Source organism: Dunckerocampus dactyliophorus, chromosome 1 (assembly GCF_027744805.1).
Source record: "Dunckerocampus dactyliophorus isolate RoL2022-P2 chromosome 1, RoL_Ddac_1.1, whole genome shotgun sequence".
NCBI classification, from domain to species: Eukaryota; Metazoa; Chordata; class Actinopteri; order Syngnathiformes; family Syngnathidae; genus Dunckerocampus; species Dunckerocampus dactyliophorus.
The window spans coordinates 38,360,524-38,376,172 of NC_072819.1; the positions used below are offsets into that span (position 1 = coordinate 38,360,524).

At 41.4% G+C, this 15,649-nt stretch overlaps 1 protein-coding gene across 4 annotated transcripts in view; it reads left to right on the forward strand.

The window, feature by feature from the left end:
• Positions 1-15,649, forward strand: part of agap2 (ArfGAP with GTPase domain, ankyrin repeat and PH domain 2) — a 30,708-nt gene that overhangs the window by 9,482 nt on the left and 5,577 nt on the right. For 2 of the 4 annotated variants that reach the window (XM_054769360.1, XM_054769345.1), the window contains exons 2-13: positions 7,204-7,262; positions 9,285-9,372; positions 9,718-9,803; positions 9,904-10,039; positions 11,249-11,383; positions 11,774-11,892; positions 12,725-12,871; positions 12,991-13,065; positions 13,524-13,628; positions 14,029-14,203; positions 14,670-14,795; positions 14,885-15,019. In XM_054769360.1, coding sequence (XP_054625335.1) covers positions 7,204-7,262; positions 9,285-9,372; positions 9,718-9,803; positions 9,904-10,039; positions 11,249-11,383; positions 11,774-11,892; positions 12,725-12,871; positions 12,991-13,065; positions 13,524-13,628; positions 14,029-14,203; positions 14,670-14,795; positions 14,885-15,019 — 1,386 coding nt within the window. Of the gene's footprint in view, positions 1-7,203; positions 7,263-9,284; positions 9,373-9,717; positions 9,804-9,903; positions 10,040-11,248; positions 11,384-11,773; positions 11,893-12,724; positions 12,872-12,990; positions 13,066-13,523; positions 13,629-14,028; positions 14,204-14,669; positions 14,796-14,884; positions 15,020-15,582; positions 15,643-15,649 lie in introns of all 4 variants that reach the window. The other 2 variants (XM_054769336.1, XM_054769353.1) reach the window with 2 other exon arrangements.

Below are 15,649 nucleotides of genomic sequence, written 5' to 3' on the forward strand. Positions count from 1 at the left end.
TTATCGCGAGGACTGTGTCTACTGTGGCCACTGATGCTCGGGTTTATTAACACAACAGGGTTCTTGCTATTTTGACTGAGCTGAGAGAAGGACAGACCGTGCAGTGAACAAAAATCAAATTTGCATTTTTATGTGAACACTTGGGGCAGCACAGTGCTTGAGTGGCTAATTAGCACGCCTTCATAATAGCATCAAGGTTCTACGGTTGGCTCTGGTGTTTTGGAATGGTTGTTCTTTTCATGTACTCAAGCGTTCTCACCAGTCCAAAACCATGTATATTAATAGCTTTATCGAATACTGTCTTGTAGGTGTGAACGTGAGTGTGAACGGTTGTTTGTCTCAGCCCTGTGATGGACAGGTGATCAGTCCAGATTATACCCCATCTCTCACCTACATCAGCTATAAACAGTCTTAATCAACAGGATGAGCGGTATGGCAAGCAGTACAGCAAATTAAGGAGTGTCAACACATAAAATGTCATTCACCTGTCTCATTCCTTTGTTTATTAAATGGATTGGTCAAGGATGCACCCATCCATTTTTTTAGAGTAGTTATCCTTGAATATTTCTAAAGATCACGCTACCCTTTGCAACATTCTCTTGGTCTTTGTTGGATACATTCTCTTTGATGCATGTAGAAAATATGCAGCGCTCTGGTAGCATGTGCTATGTGAAACCGGTTCCATACCAGACAACAGGGTTTGTTCCAAGCTCAACTGAAAACATTCCTTTTTCCGCTCTATGATGTGTTTTTATAGCTCGCATTTATCAAAGTATCTGGTTGTTCACCCCTGAGGATGCCACAACATATTCTCAAATTAGCATGTAGCGCAAAGCACTCTCTGCATGTTATTAGCGTGGCGACCGGCTGTGTTCGTGCCATGAGGGCCAACTTATCCATGCGAACATGTTTCATAATCACTTCTGTACACAAAAGTGTTTTTAAATAATAGAACAGCCAAATAATTGGACTGGTGTGTGATCCCAAAGAATTGGCCTCCTGACCAAACTTGTAGGTTGAGGTTCCCATCCACAATCTGTGTACTGTATTTGCGACACACAAGTGATAAGTGCCTTATCAATAACCTGATACCAATACAGCAAAACACAAAACGCATTCTTATAATTATACGGCAATGTGGCCGTAAGATCCACACGGACACCACCTTCGTGTTTTGCTGTGAATTAATTTTGAATTCTACAGTTATATTTTCCTAGTTGTGAAGCCTTAGCTTGACGCTCCTATTCTTCCCTCGTCCTCTTCTGCTTGCAGCAGCAAGAACAACAGACCAGAAAACTCTTCCTCATTTTGTTCACTTTACTTTCAAAACTCAAACAATATTCTAACATGACAAAAATACAAAACGAAAGTATGTAAAGACAAAAAAATAAAGATATACAGCCTGAGGGATGGCGAGAGTAAGTTAGAGTTAAGCGGCCCAAAAACTATACCTGACGATACTACTTCCGGGTTACCTTACCACACAGCTCCTTCTGGGTCAAAGCAATTCAAGATGTACATATATTACATAGGAAAGCCACAACATTTCTTCAGTATTCTAACGCTATATGAAATAGTACACCTTAAATTATCCCCACACACACAAACACAGTGCAATGAATTAACTGTTAACTTACTGTAAACATGAACTATCAACATTTCACTTGTAAATAACGTAAATAGCCCCTTTTTAACCGAATAAACCTAAGTCACTTTTTATCCAGCTATCAATTAACTTAAAGAGTATTTAGGCTCCTACAGTAGTGTTTCTCAACTTCTTTATCAAATTGATGGCATCTGCAAATTTCTTTGGATCCATTATTTTCCAGCCGTCATCAAAAGTAAAGCAGAAACTTAACTGTGTTAGTTAGCAGAGAACTACAGTCAACCACTGATGACATCATAGACTTTACTTTCTTGTCCAGACTGGCCCACTCCAAAACGCCCATGCATACTGTGCGAAATAGTTTCATTGATGTATACACAAACACGCAAGCCCTTAATAACACCATTGTACTGAACATTCATTCATTCATTTTCTTGTCCTCACTAGCGTCGCGAGAGTATGCTGGAGCCTATCCCAGCTGACTTTGGGCGAGAGGCAGGTTACACCCTGGAGTGGTCGCCAGCCAATCACAGGGCACATATAGACAAACAACCATTCACACTCACATTCATATCTATGGACGATATAGAGTCGCCACTTAACCTAACCTCCTCGGTGAATCACCACCTTATTGTGGTGGAGGGGTCTGAGTGCCTGAGTGATTCTAGGAGCTATGTTGTCCAGGGCTATATGCCCCTGGTAGGGTCTCCAAAGGCAAACAGGTCCTAGGTGATGGGCCAGACAAAGAGTGATTCAGATTGTCCTATGAATAAAACCAAGAGGCTGGACCGCACCTCGCCTGGATGTGGGACACCGGGGCCTCACCCTAGAGCCAGGCCTTCACCAATGGGGCACGTCTGGGCCCAGCCTGAAGAAGACACATGGGATCCCCCCCCGTAGACCCACCACCTGTAGGGGCAAGCACAAGGGTCTGGTGCAATGTGCTTTGGTTGACGGTCGAGGGTGGGCGCCTTGGCGAAGTGGTCTCCGGCGGCCAAATCTGGTTCTTGGGACAGGGAATGTCACTTCTCTGGTGGGGAAGAAACCCAAGCTTGTGCAAGAGGTTGAGACATTACGACTAGAGATAGTACGATTCACCTCTTTCACAGTTTGGGTTCTGGAACCAAACTCCTCCAGAGGGGCTGTACTTTGGTCCACTCTGCAGTTGCTGCAGAGGAGAGGTGTGGTGTGGGCTTATTAATATGCCTCCATGCTTGGTGAACAAGAGGCTCACTTCCCTACGCTTTCAGATTGGGGAAAGGGTCCTGACTGTCGTTTGTGCGTAGAGCCAAATGGCAGTTCAGAGTACCCAACCTTTTTGGGGTCTATCAGAGGAGTGCTGGAGAGTACCCCAGCTGGTCACTCTGTAGTTCTACTGGGAGACTTCAACACACATGTGGGCAATGACAGTGTGACTTGGAGGGGCGTAATTGGGAGGAACGGCCTCCCCAATCTGAACCCGCGCAGTGTGATGTTATTGGATGTACACTGGAACAAACCACTGCGAACCACAGTTTGTCCATAACAAACACCATGTACGAACATGGATGTCCACAAGTGCACTTGGCGCCAGTACACCCTAGTCCGCAGGTTTATGATCGACTTTGTGGTCGTACCATCAGAACTGCGTCTGCATGTTCTGGACATGTGGGTGAAAAGAGTGGCTGAGCTGTCAACTGATCACCATCTGGTGATGAGTTGCAGTAATGGAGTCGCTGTACCGGACTGTTGTGGTGAAGAGAGAGCTGTGTCAGAAGGCAAAGCTCTCTATTTACCGGTCGATTTATGTTCCTACCCTCACCTATGGTCATGAGCTTTGGGTCGTGAATGAAAGAACAAGACAGCGGATAAAAGAGACTGAAATGAGTTTCCTCCGTAGGGTGGTTGGACTCACCCTAAGAAAGAGTGGGGAGCTTGGTCATCCCGCAGGGGCTCAGAGAAGAGCCGCTGCTCCTTCACATCGAGATGAGCCAGTTGAAGTGGCTTTGGCATGGAGTCTATGCCTCTCGGACGCCTCCCTGGTGAGGTGTTCCGGGCATGCCCAGTCGGGAGAAGGCCCCGGGGCAGATCTAGGACACGCTGGAGGGATTATGTCTCACAGCTGGCCTGGGAACACTTAGGTGTCCTCCTGGTGGAACTGCAAGAATTGGCCGGGGACCAGGAAGTACTGCCCTAACCGCTGGTTGTTTATACTAGGGACCGCACAAACACTACTAAACAAGTCAAAATGGCAGCGAAAAACCTTGGAAGCTCCTTTGTTACGGAGCGTGAATGGAAGCTAGCGGGGTTCGCTTAGTTTAGCCGGTGCAGTAGTGTGTGTGTGTGCGCGACTCAGGCAGGATGAGTATATTTTCACCATGTTGTGTTTTACCGCCATTACCGCCAGGACCATTTTATAATGTAAGGACCATTTTACAATGGCCACTGATGACGTGCAGGTTCTGAGTGAAAAAAGACAAGAGCATGTTTATTTTTACACCCAGCGCGTATAAACCGTCAATTGCCAATCTCAACACACACACAACACATTCCGGCCTTCAAAATAAGAGCGCTCTTTGTCACATTTGTCTAACTGTGTAAACAAAATAAGAGTGGCAAAATATCTTGCATTAATAACGCAAATTACATTTGACTCCATCTTCCTGAATCACAAGCACGGGCATTACAGTTTGTTGAAGATTTTGTAGCAATATGTTCTGAGGCTGACATCCCATTGGAAAAGTTAGCTAAGCTACATCCATTTCTCAATTACTGGACAAAATGAGCCAATGATGTATTGTAATCAATAAATGTAAGGATTTTTGCATTTAATTAATAAACATTTTATTCACTAAGCCAAATAGCACACACTCTATGCTGGTAAATCTAGTGGAAAAGGTAAAAAACTGAATTCTAAAAAATGTAAACTTAAAAAATGGAATTTGGGAAAAAATAAAATGGATTTATAGGGCCCTAAGAGAGTTTGTTAAAAAAAAAAAGTCATATATTGTAAATCACACCACAAATTGATCTATAACCATGTCAAATGTCCCACCCTGAAAGTATTTTGCACGACCATTTTTTCCAATTTGATCTTTTAATGGATTAGGGACCTGACTCACAGAGGTTTGTTACAAAAGCCAAACTATATTGTTGGCCATGCTGTGTCATAAAAAAGTAAATTCAGCAATACTTAGGTTGTGTTATTTTTAATGCTTTGAAGCTATTTTGAATTCCATATTCCATATTAAATTCCACAAATTCATGTTTATTGTTACAAAAAAAACCCAGATCGGATCGGCTATAGACTATAAAAAAAGACTAAAAAAAATTGGATCGGATCGGAAGCCAATAAAATGTGGATTGGGACATCCCTAGTTTGTACTTTTGGGAACAGTTCACCCTTGGTTGACTGGGTCTACTGAGTGCAATCCAAGTTCATTTTCGGGTTTCAGTTGCAGAGTGCAGCATACGCTAGCATTGATGCTTTCACAAAACACCATTCCTGCCCAGGTTTAGTCTGTCAACTCTTGCTGAAAGGCCACACAGTCATTCACAGTATGAGGGATGCAAAGTGGATTACAAATAGTGTGGCTGCAGTGTGGTGGATCCCCTGTCGTGACACAAAGGTTATATTCATTAATGTAATAGGCCAGGCCACACGTGCTTATGGCGACCAGTCAGGCAATTGCTCTCTACAGGCCGTCATGACTGCCTTTCGTATTACTAGTGTTGGGCAAACTACTTAAAAAAATATTGACCTAAAATCGTCAAAAGACGTCAAAAGACGTCAAAGGACGAATATGAGACCCGAGAGCAACAGCTCTCTCCGAGAGCTTTTAGATCCAGGTATTTACATCTGTATCGGATGCACATGCGAGCAAAGGTAATTGGAACATGTGACTGACAGTTGTGTGTTTTTGCCCATGCGTGTCCGATTCCGTTGCTTATTCAATCAATAAATAGCACTGAATGTCTATTCAAATTGGGTAAGATAGCTTTTGCCTGTGTAGACTGCATTTAGAGGTAACCAGAGAGCTGTCTATGGGTGAAAAACAAGCAATTGTGAACCTCAGATAAGATGGAAAATGAATCAAAACCATTGCACAAACGTTGATCGTATCCAATACAACCATTTGGAATGTCCTGAAGAAGAAAGAAACCACTGGTGTGCTAAGTAACAAGCATAAAACAGGGAGACCAAGGAAAACATCAGCCGTTGATGACAGAAACATTGTGAGAGCTGTAAAGAAAGACCCTAAAACAACTGTTAGTGACATCAGGAACAACATGCAGAGGGCAGGAATGAAGGTATCACTATCTATTGTTCATAGAAGACTTCATGACCAAACGTACAATGGTTTACAGAAGATGTTAACCCTTCATAAGTAAGAATAATAGGAAAGCCAGACTGTAATATACCAAGTACAGAGATGAGCCTCAAATATGAATCAGTCCATACAACATTTGTCTCACAATAGTTTAGGCTGATTGCTGTACAAAGTCCAGCCAGGCCTTTCTTCCTACTCTTCTCCTTCACTCCCTTTCTGCAGGTTGTTGCTGATGTCACCAACAGTTGTTTTATGGTCTTTCTTTACAGCTGTCACAGTGTTTCTGTCACCAACTTCTGATGTTTTCCTTGTTCTACCTGTTTGTAGAGTGGAAACCACTCTACAAACTAGTCTTCGGGACATTCCAAATGGTGATACTGGCTATGACTAATGTTTGTGCAATGGCTCTTATTGATTTTCCATATTCTTTCAGATTCACAATGGCTTGTTTTTCACCTATAGACAGCTCTCTGGGTTTCATGTTGTTTTCACCTCTAAATGCAGTCTACACAAGCAAAATGTGTCCTACCCAGTCTGAAACTGAGTGTAGTCGTTCAGTGCTATTTATTGATTGTATAAGCAATGCAATCGAACACACCGGGGCAACAAAACACACCTGTCATTCCCATGTACCAATACTTTTGCTCACATGAAAAATGGGTGGGTTCAAACAAAAGGTGCTGTCTTCTAAGTTGTGCCTCTGATGCAGATGTAAATACTGGAAATACTAAAAAACTTAAATGTTGCTCTCGGGTCTCGTATTTGTTTTTTAATGTCAAACCCAAATGTTTTCAGTCTACAGCAAAAATAAAGGGATTGAACTCACTGTTCCAATACTTCTAGAGGACACTCTATGGATAATAGTTACTTTCCAAAACAAATAACAACAACCTACTTGTGTTTTGCGTTGATGTTCGGAATTGTGATGTCCCTGAATATACCTCGCGTGAGATTGGTGGAGGCTGTGTGGGTGTAGCGAGGACGCAGAGATAGTGTGCAAGTTGGAGATGTTGGAAGTGTGTACTGCTGTTGATGTGTTAAGGTCAGAATAAAGTTAAAAAACAGCGCAAGACTCTGTATGACTGTCGGGACGTTCCAATAACGTGCCACATTTCCCTGTCGGTAAAGGTAACGGCCTTGTAACATTTGAAATAGTAATGAATTAGATTACCCATTAATGGCAAACAACAACACCGTTACACCCAACAATGCTTTTAACACATTTTAAAAACTAACGAAGCACTCGTGTCGCTGCTTCACTGACTGTCTCTGTCTTTCTCTCCGCAGTAAACATTGCCAACAGTCAGGAGTGGAGCCTGAGCAGATCTATCCCTGAGCTGAGACTAGTGAGACTTCCGCCCACCTGAAACACGCCTGCACGCATTCATTATACAGGGTGTATCATAAAAAGTAGACTCTCAAAAAAGTAGCAACTAAAGTTACAATTGAGTATTTTCATTTCTTTATTTGCATATGTTGGTATGGACATCATCCTTCGGTCCACACTAAAATTTATTGCATAATTGCATGCATGACTGAACACAGGCCCGACTGAAACAGAAACACAGAAATATTTTCGTCCCAAAAAATTAAAGGGTTAAAATTTAAGGAAAAGTCATAAACTGTGATGCAAAATGAGATTTTTTTTGTTCTTCTACGCTGCGATACCCAGATTATTCCGACAAGAATGGAAATGGTTGTCGGAAATGGTTTAATTATTGGGAACGAACCTATTCCGCAACAACATCAACGGTGACGATTATCTCCGAATGTTGGATGAGTATATTGTTGGCACTCTCAGAGGAATGCCGGGTTTTCGTCTTCAAGGAAAGGGTCGGTTGGCACGTGCTTGGTGGGCCCAAGATGGTGTTCCACCACACCGGAGACCTGTAACTGATCGGCTGACAAAGCTTTTCGGTGACCATGTTATTGCTTTGAACCACACGAATGGCCCTCGAGGTCACCTGATTTGACACAGCTGGACTCTTTTCTTTGCGGCCATCTCAAATCAAAAGACTATGTGACACCACCACATGACTTCGACGGCATTGAACAGCGAATCAGAGCTGATGTTGACATGCTCCTGAGGGACAGGGGAATCATCAGGCGAGCAGTGCAGGACATGCGGAGGAGAGCGCAACTGTGCATCCAAAGAAATGGAGGTCATGTTGAGGACTAAGTTGACAAAAACTTCCATCCATTACCCAAGTGCAAATAGTGTGAAAGAAAGGGGTAACCTGGGAATCACAGCGTAGTACAGCGTAGAACAAAAACTCTCATTTTGCGTCACAGTTTAAGACTTTTCCTTAAATTTGAACCCTTTAATTTTTGGAGGATTTGGAGGAAAACAGGCCTGTGTTCAGTCATGCATGCAATAAATGTTGGTATGGATCGAAGGATAATGTCCATACCAACATATGCAAATAAAGAAATTTCATGAAAATGTTCAATTGTAACTTTAGTGGCTACTTTTTGGAGAGTCTACTTTTTTTTTACACTCTTTTAGAATTTTTAATTTAGAAATACTACATTTAGAATGATTACATTTGGCATTAGCTTCACACAAATGTTTCTCTGCAGCTCCTGTACTGCCGTTAGTAGAAAGATCCTGCATTGTAATTTAATTGATGAACCTTGTGAAAATGTTAAACAGTACACAAACCACTCTTTTTCTCACAATCATGGCAGTAAATAGTCATGTTACGTATTTTAAGCATTTCACATCCAACACAGTTTGTCTTGTCTGTCCACTATGTTTGTGGCAGCTCATTAACATTACTTGCGTGTTGACTTGTCTTGTAAACATTTTTTCTAAAGTATAACAAGGACCAACTCAAGAAAGAGTGGTGTCGATTCTAGAAAATACAGCAAGCAAAGCAACCCCACTCAGTGTTTCTTGCAGTTAAGTTAGATTTCTTGGTTTAAATTTAGGGAAGACATAGAACAAATGCTTTGAAACTAACAAGATGATAAATTACACTCAAGACAAATGACTCATAGTAGGGGTGCAAGCAAGCAGCTGATTTGACCAAGTTAAACCAATGACAGAAATGATGAAATCTGCACACTCAAAAAAACCCAAATGAGACAAAAATAGAGCACTAACAGGCTCTGCGGCAATTTCCTGTATGGATAGAAACACTATTAAAATGCTGTTTTTAAGTCAGTGGATTTGAATACTACTTGATCTGGAATGATTTGAATACTACTTCAACCAAATGCACATTGTATGCGTGGTATGTATGTTACAGTGTACAGTATTTACATGTTGAATGCAAAAAAAAAAAAAAAAAAAACAATTGCCGTACTTTCCGGTAAGTGATTGCACACCCAGTGGCACATGTTGAATTTCCTCATTCTTTCTTCAGGGCATTCTGGGAAGCCTTAAAAGCGGCAAGTCAGCCCTGGTGACCAAATACATCACAGGCAGTTATGTTGCGCTTGAGAAGCCTGACGGTAAGAGAAAGTGCATCTTCATTGCAGTGTGCAGAAACAGCTGAAAACAATGATTTGAAGTGGGTATGCTTCAGAAAGGCATTGCAACAACTAGACATTACAAAATACACAGTTATGAAGCATTATGTTGGCAACATTACCCTTCCATGAGTTCACTCCTCCCATAAACGAGCATTCAGTGACCACAGTTGTGATTTTTGTCTTCAGTTCATGAGCACACATTAAGATGTGTTCACAAGAAGAACACATTTGTCTTTCGTGTAGTGTAAAGCTAATGAGCCATTGCAGTGTGAAATGAGTTTACCGCGTGCTGATTAATAACATGTCTGTCATTGTTCTCGTCAGGTGGCAGGTATAAAAAGGAAGTGCTGGTGGATGGACAGAGTTATTTATTACTGATCCGAGAGGAAGCTGGGCCACCTGATGCACAGGTATGTGCTTGTGTGTGGAAAAAGACGGACACTGGTATGCATGGCTTGTGATAGCTGCAGTCTTGATAATCTGCCTCTTCCTTGTTCTTCCTCCTTTTAGTTCAGCAGCTGGGTGGATGCAGTGATTCTGGTGTTTAGTTTGGAAAATGAAGGCAGCTTCCAGGAGCTCTACCAGCTGTACAGCCAGCTCGACTCGCACCGCACAGATGTTCCCGTCATCGTTGTTGGCACTCAAGGTCAGAGCAGCAGTCACATGAGTTACAGCTGTGTAGATTTAAACATACCAGCATAACATGGTTATCATGTTCGTGCTAGAAGGGTATTTTTATTCATGAAGTGAGTTTTCCTTATTGACCGGTGAATGCTTGAACTGTCACGCAAGCCCTCTGCTGATCCAGTGATTTATTGTCCCATATGGAGGTTTTCATTGCTATTACCTCTGAAGCAGGTTCTCTGTAAGCATGATCACTCAAAGGCTCATTTTTGAAACAGTGATGACTTTCCTATATGTACCAGTCAGGGGAGGCGGGTGAGGCAGAGCCTCATAATGATAACATAAATATTTAAATATGAATATTTGTTAATTGATCTGTGGTATAAATTTATTTTCTTTAGGATTTCTTTAGGATTTCTGTATGCCAATACTAATATATATATGTGTGTGTACGCACACATTGCATTTTTTTAGTTTTTGTCAGCGTTAACAGACTTATTTTACCTGCACTGAAGCAAGCCACTTAAGTCCAGAGTCTTTCACAGCTCAAATTTACAAATCCAGAACTGACGTGAAAGATAAGTGTTTAATGCTGTTTGATTGCCTTGTTTTCAACAATTTCATGTCTTTATTCAACACACCATGCACACTCCATGTTTAGAGCTAATCATTTCAATGACATTCACTGCTATTGGCCTCCATTCCTGTCAATCTGGGCGTCTTTCATTAATGTGCTTCCTGAAATGCTCATTTGTTCCGCCTTTGCTTAATTTGTTTTCTGACATTCAAATTTGTTTTGCCTTTGGTTAATCTGTTTGCTGAAATGTTAAACAGTTTCACAGTTGAAGATTTTTTGTGCTTTGCACAGCAGGGGTTCAAGTCTATCCCAACTAACTAAAAAAGCAGTGAAAGATAAACTACACGCTGCACTGATCAGTCACCAGTTTTGATAGGGAACTGATCCCATGCCCGCTGTACAAAAGTCAGCCATGTGAACCACTACACTACCAGTGACTCTGGAGTAGGACATGGCAAATGCTTTAAGTAACATTTTTCTCACATTTATGAATTAAGTATTCCTAAATGTAAGAAGCATCATGTTATTATTGACTGCATGCCTACTTGTATGAAAAAATAAAATATTGCATCATCATGCTATGAAAAAAATGACAGTATAAGCCTGGTTCTTTGAAGAAATCATCGTTCCCTCTGTCAACGTCTCCTTATTCAGATAAAATCAGCAGCACAAACCCACGTGTGATTGAGGATCAAAGGGCCCGACAGTTGTGTATTGATGTGCGTCACTCGCTCTTCTATGAGACCTGCGCCACCTACGGCTTCAACGTTGATCGAGTGTTTGCAGAGGGTGAGAAGAATGCTGCTGGTACACAGTCTGACAAAATACCCTGATTTGGTTTGGTTATTTGTAGGGATGCAACTTCATAAAACACATGACTTTAAAAAAAAGCCAGAATTAGCCAAGAGGCTATTTTTCATCTGTAGTCCCCTGGCCATGTTATTAAAAAGGCAGCAAAATTCAGTAAAATAACACAAAACATTTAAACAAACACAAAATACATGCAGATTAGAACAGCAAGGACATCTGAGAAATGTTAATAAATGTTCAGAAAGCTCACATAGAAAAATAAAAGTACAGCAGTAAAACAAATGATAACGCAAATACTGTGTAACTGTATATATACAAAAATAAAATGAGGTATACAATGAGGTTTAGTTACACAGTGCTGTTTTCCAGCTGCCCAGAAGATTGTCGCCCAAAAGAAACAAGCGGCGCTGCAAGCCTGCAAGTCCCTTCCGAACTCGCCAAGTCACTCTGGAGGTTCCACACCTGGATCAGCCTCGTTCCCTGGCCAGGTAGGACCTCTCACAGCAGTTTGCTCTGCACACTCGTTTTGCAGATCATGGTACACAACAGCCAGTCACCATGACTCTTTTTTAAGGCATTAAATGCTGCACTGCACAAACTGAAAGCTAAGGATGATTGAAACATGAAATTAAGTTAAAAATAGTTATTTACTATGATAAATTACTATTTTGATCTTAATTTCAGAGAAATCTTTAAATCTTTCATACATGTCAATTTTCATAGTATATAGCAACAACGGGTGATGAATGTAACATTTTGCTTCACGATAAAGTTGTAATTCTATGTAGCTGTCCATTGTAAAATATCAGCGCATTACAGATTTTTGTAGTCTTTCGCAGCAGATGGAGAATTCAAGGTAGACACGGAATATATTTTTGCTTTAGAAAACGTTTAAAATGATTGGAATCATACAGAAAATGTATTTATGATACAGTTCAATGGACAAATATTAAGATTTATTTCATGTTATTATTCATTTTTGTATTTTTCATCATGACAGGGGCCTCCCCTGCCTCCCCTGATCGCCTGTCACTCACTCTAAGTGATGTCATCAAATCAGTTCTGGTTGTGTAGTATTAGTATGAGCATTTTGAGCTGGGGGTCCCAAACTGAAAGTGAAGTTAAAACAATGTAAAAACAGCCATATATTGCCACCACATTCATCCATCAGCAACACATTCTCCTTCTTCATGATTGACAGCCACTGTGTGAAAACTTGTTTCAGTTGTCATATCATTTTACAACCCATTCTCACTGCCTCCACCCTTTCCCTTCATTCTCATCTCCCGCTGTATCCTGACCTCCTGACCCTCCTCTCAGGTCAGTAATGGTCTGAGTGGTGGCTATGCCTGCTCCCTCCCCTCTACCCCCGTGGTCAGTCACAGAGAGCTGAGGGTGGCTCACGGGGAAGGGGGAGGCAGCTCACGTTCCCTGAAGAGCATCCCCCGACGACCCTCCCTCTTCAAGGTCAGTCATTAGCACCTGCTGCCATCTCACCTGTCATCTCTCAACATCATCGCTCAACTTGGACTCCACCAGTCTTTCTCCTCTTCTTATGCTTACTTCAGCTGTTGGGTTTCTTTCAGAACCGAGACTTAGATAAAAGAGGCAGTGATCCCAAAGGAGACTCAAGCAACACTCGTGGTATTCCAATCAAACAGGTTGGTGCCAAGTTCAACCTTGTTGCCTACATTCAATAAGATGAAAAATAGTGTACGTGCTGCTTCCTTTCTGGTCCCTTGATATGTATGTGGAAGTTCCAGCAACCACTCATGTGAATTAGTGTATCTGCATACCTGCAGTTGTGTATTATTTTCTGACGATTACTGTACAAAACTGCTTACAACCCTGAATAGAAAAAGAAGTGGCTCTCTACATGCTTTAGCATCATTTATTCCCTCTTCAGTGACAACTCGCAAACAAATTCAATAGAAGCGCTGTCGTCGACGGATCTCATCATACAGAGACAGCAGAAAATATCTGCTGTTTGATCCTCATCAAGTATTCAACTTCATTTTCTATTAATAGTGTGCTTTGTGCTGTTGCTGTGGGACGACGCTGTCAGGGAAGACGTTGCCAGGTTTAGTGTGTGTGGTAACGATGGTTGTTGTTTCCATAGAGCATCCTTTGGAAGAGAAGTGGAAGCTCTCTGAACAAAGAGTGGAAGAAGAAATATGTCACCCTTTCCAAAAATGGCACACTGTCCTACCACTCCAGCTCAAGTGTAAGAAGACACCGCAGCACTGATCAATACATGCTGTACATACAACACAATGTTGCATCCACACACACTTCAATAGTTTTGTACACAATTATATGCAGCTCAAGGAAAATAAAAATGGTTAATAAAAAAAACAACTCTTCATAAGCAAGGATGCACAAGCCAGTCCCTAATTGTGTCCCTAATTTTAATCATTTTTCCGGTGGATAAAAAAAAAAAATCAAACAATACATCTGAATCTGCAAAATATGTAAAATAGTAGCAGTGAATTGACAGCTCAATGTGAAAAATTAAACAAATATAATGCTGTTGTTATGCAGATTGCTAAAATGTGGTCTCATTTTGTTGAAGCCCTTGAAAAGTGCCTTGCTGGATGAGTAATACACTATTTTGTGTCTTTCAGGACTATATGCAGAACATCCATGGGAAGGAAATCGACCTGCTGCGTGTGACAGTGAAGGTTCCTGGCAAACGCCCTCCAAGAGCAGTCGCACCAGCGGGCCCCTCACCTGTCCCCCCTGGCTCTGGAGTCAATGGGCTCAGTAAGGAGCTTGCAGCTGCTGAGAGCTCCAGTACAGGTACTTATTACATGCCCTGGGTCCAATTACAGCTGTGATATTTTTATAAGCTCAATACTCCACTGCCAAATGTCAATATTAGGTTAGACTTGCTGGTGGTAAACCTTATTCCTGGAGATTTTGACCTAACTTTCTCTAAAACCTGTCACATAATTTCATCCTTTGACCTATTTGGATTACAGTCATGTTTCTATATCAGTAGGCCTATTGTATTGTATTGTACAGCAGATGTAAATGTTCTGTTGCTTGCACGGCAATATACAGTAAGTACTTCATAGTGGTCGAAAATTGTGAGCAAAGTTACTTTCGGGGCATCCCTCATGACTGAGGGCCCTCGTCTGTGTGGTAACAGCTGGGTTTTTCAACAGAACAATGCTGCAATTTTTCAACTGGTCTTAAGATTTTGATCAGTTCTGTATAATGATGTATAGTATAAATTGTAAGACACTTCCTGTCTCTCCGGCAGTCCCTCAGCTGTGTCCATCCACCCTCTCTGTGGTTGATGACCGCTCTGGTGGTTTGTCGCCACAAGGAGGAGACCGAAGCCTTCAGCGTTGCTCCTCGTCTTTGTCCGCAAAAGCACAAAGCGTCGGTATGAACTGATCCTAGAGCCGCTCAAAGATTGCAAAACAAAGTCTATGATAGTGATTAAAGATTATGTATCTTTGCCCAAAATGTCAGATGCCCTCGAGGGGACGTCCAGTCCATTTTCTGGAAAAGACGCTGGCCAGTCCTCTCCCATGGCGGACCGCAAAAAGAACAGGAGGAAGAAGAGCATGAATCAAAAAGGAGATGCAGCAGTCGGGCAGGCTGAAGGTAACTTGTAGCTCTGTAGACATTCATTGATAGATGTAAATCATAAAAAATGCACATACGTTCAACAAAATGTTTATTTCAATACATTTAATTCATTTTTTTAGTGTTGAAAAGCTTCACTGTTAACACTCCTTAATATATACAGTACTGTATTTTAGAGATCCAATAGATCCCCACATGGGCAAGCACTTAAAACAAACATTAACGATGGAAAAACTCTCTAACACGAAGAAACCTTGAACAGAACTTGTATAATAATGATAAATATGATCTATACAGTCAAAAAATAGATATACTGTAAAGCTGCTATTCAGGATGCAAAAGCCTGGTCTGAAATCTTGAATTTTTAAATGTAAAAACTTGAAGGATCCTGAGCTAATTTTCCACGTACTAAAAATATCCTTGCAGAATAGTCTTTTTTCAACTCTTCTGTGACTCTGTAAAGATGGTATGGCAAAGACCTTTCTTTGATTGTGTTTTCTCCGGTGTCTATTTTTAACAACTCCTCTTGTCTTTCTTTCTTTGGCTCTCTTTTTCCTCTGTGCTCATCTCTCGCTCTGCAGCCAAACGCAAAATGTGGAAGTTAAAAAGCTTTGGTAGCTTGAGAAACATTAATAAGACAGGTAACAT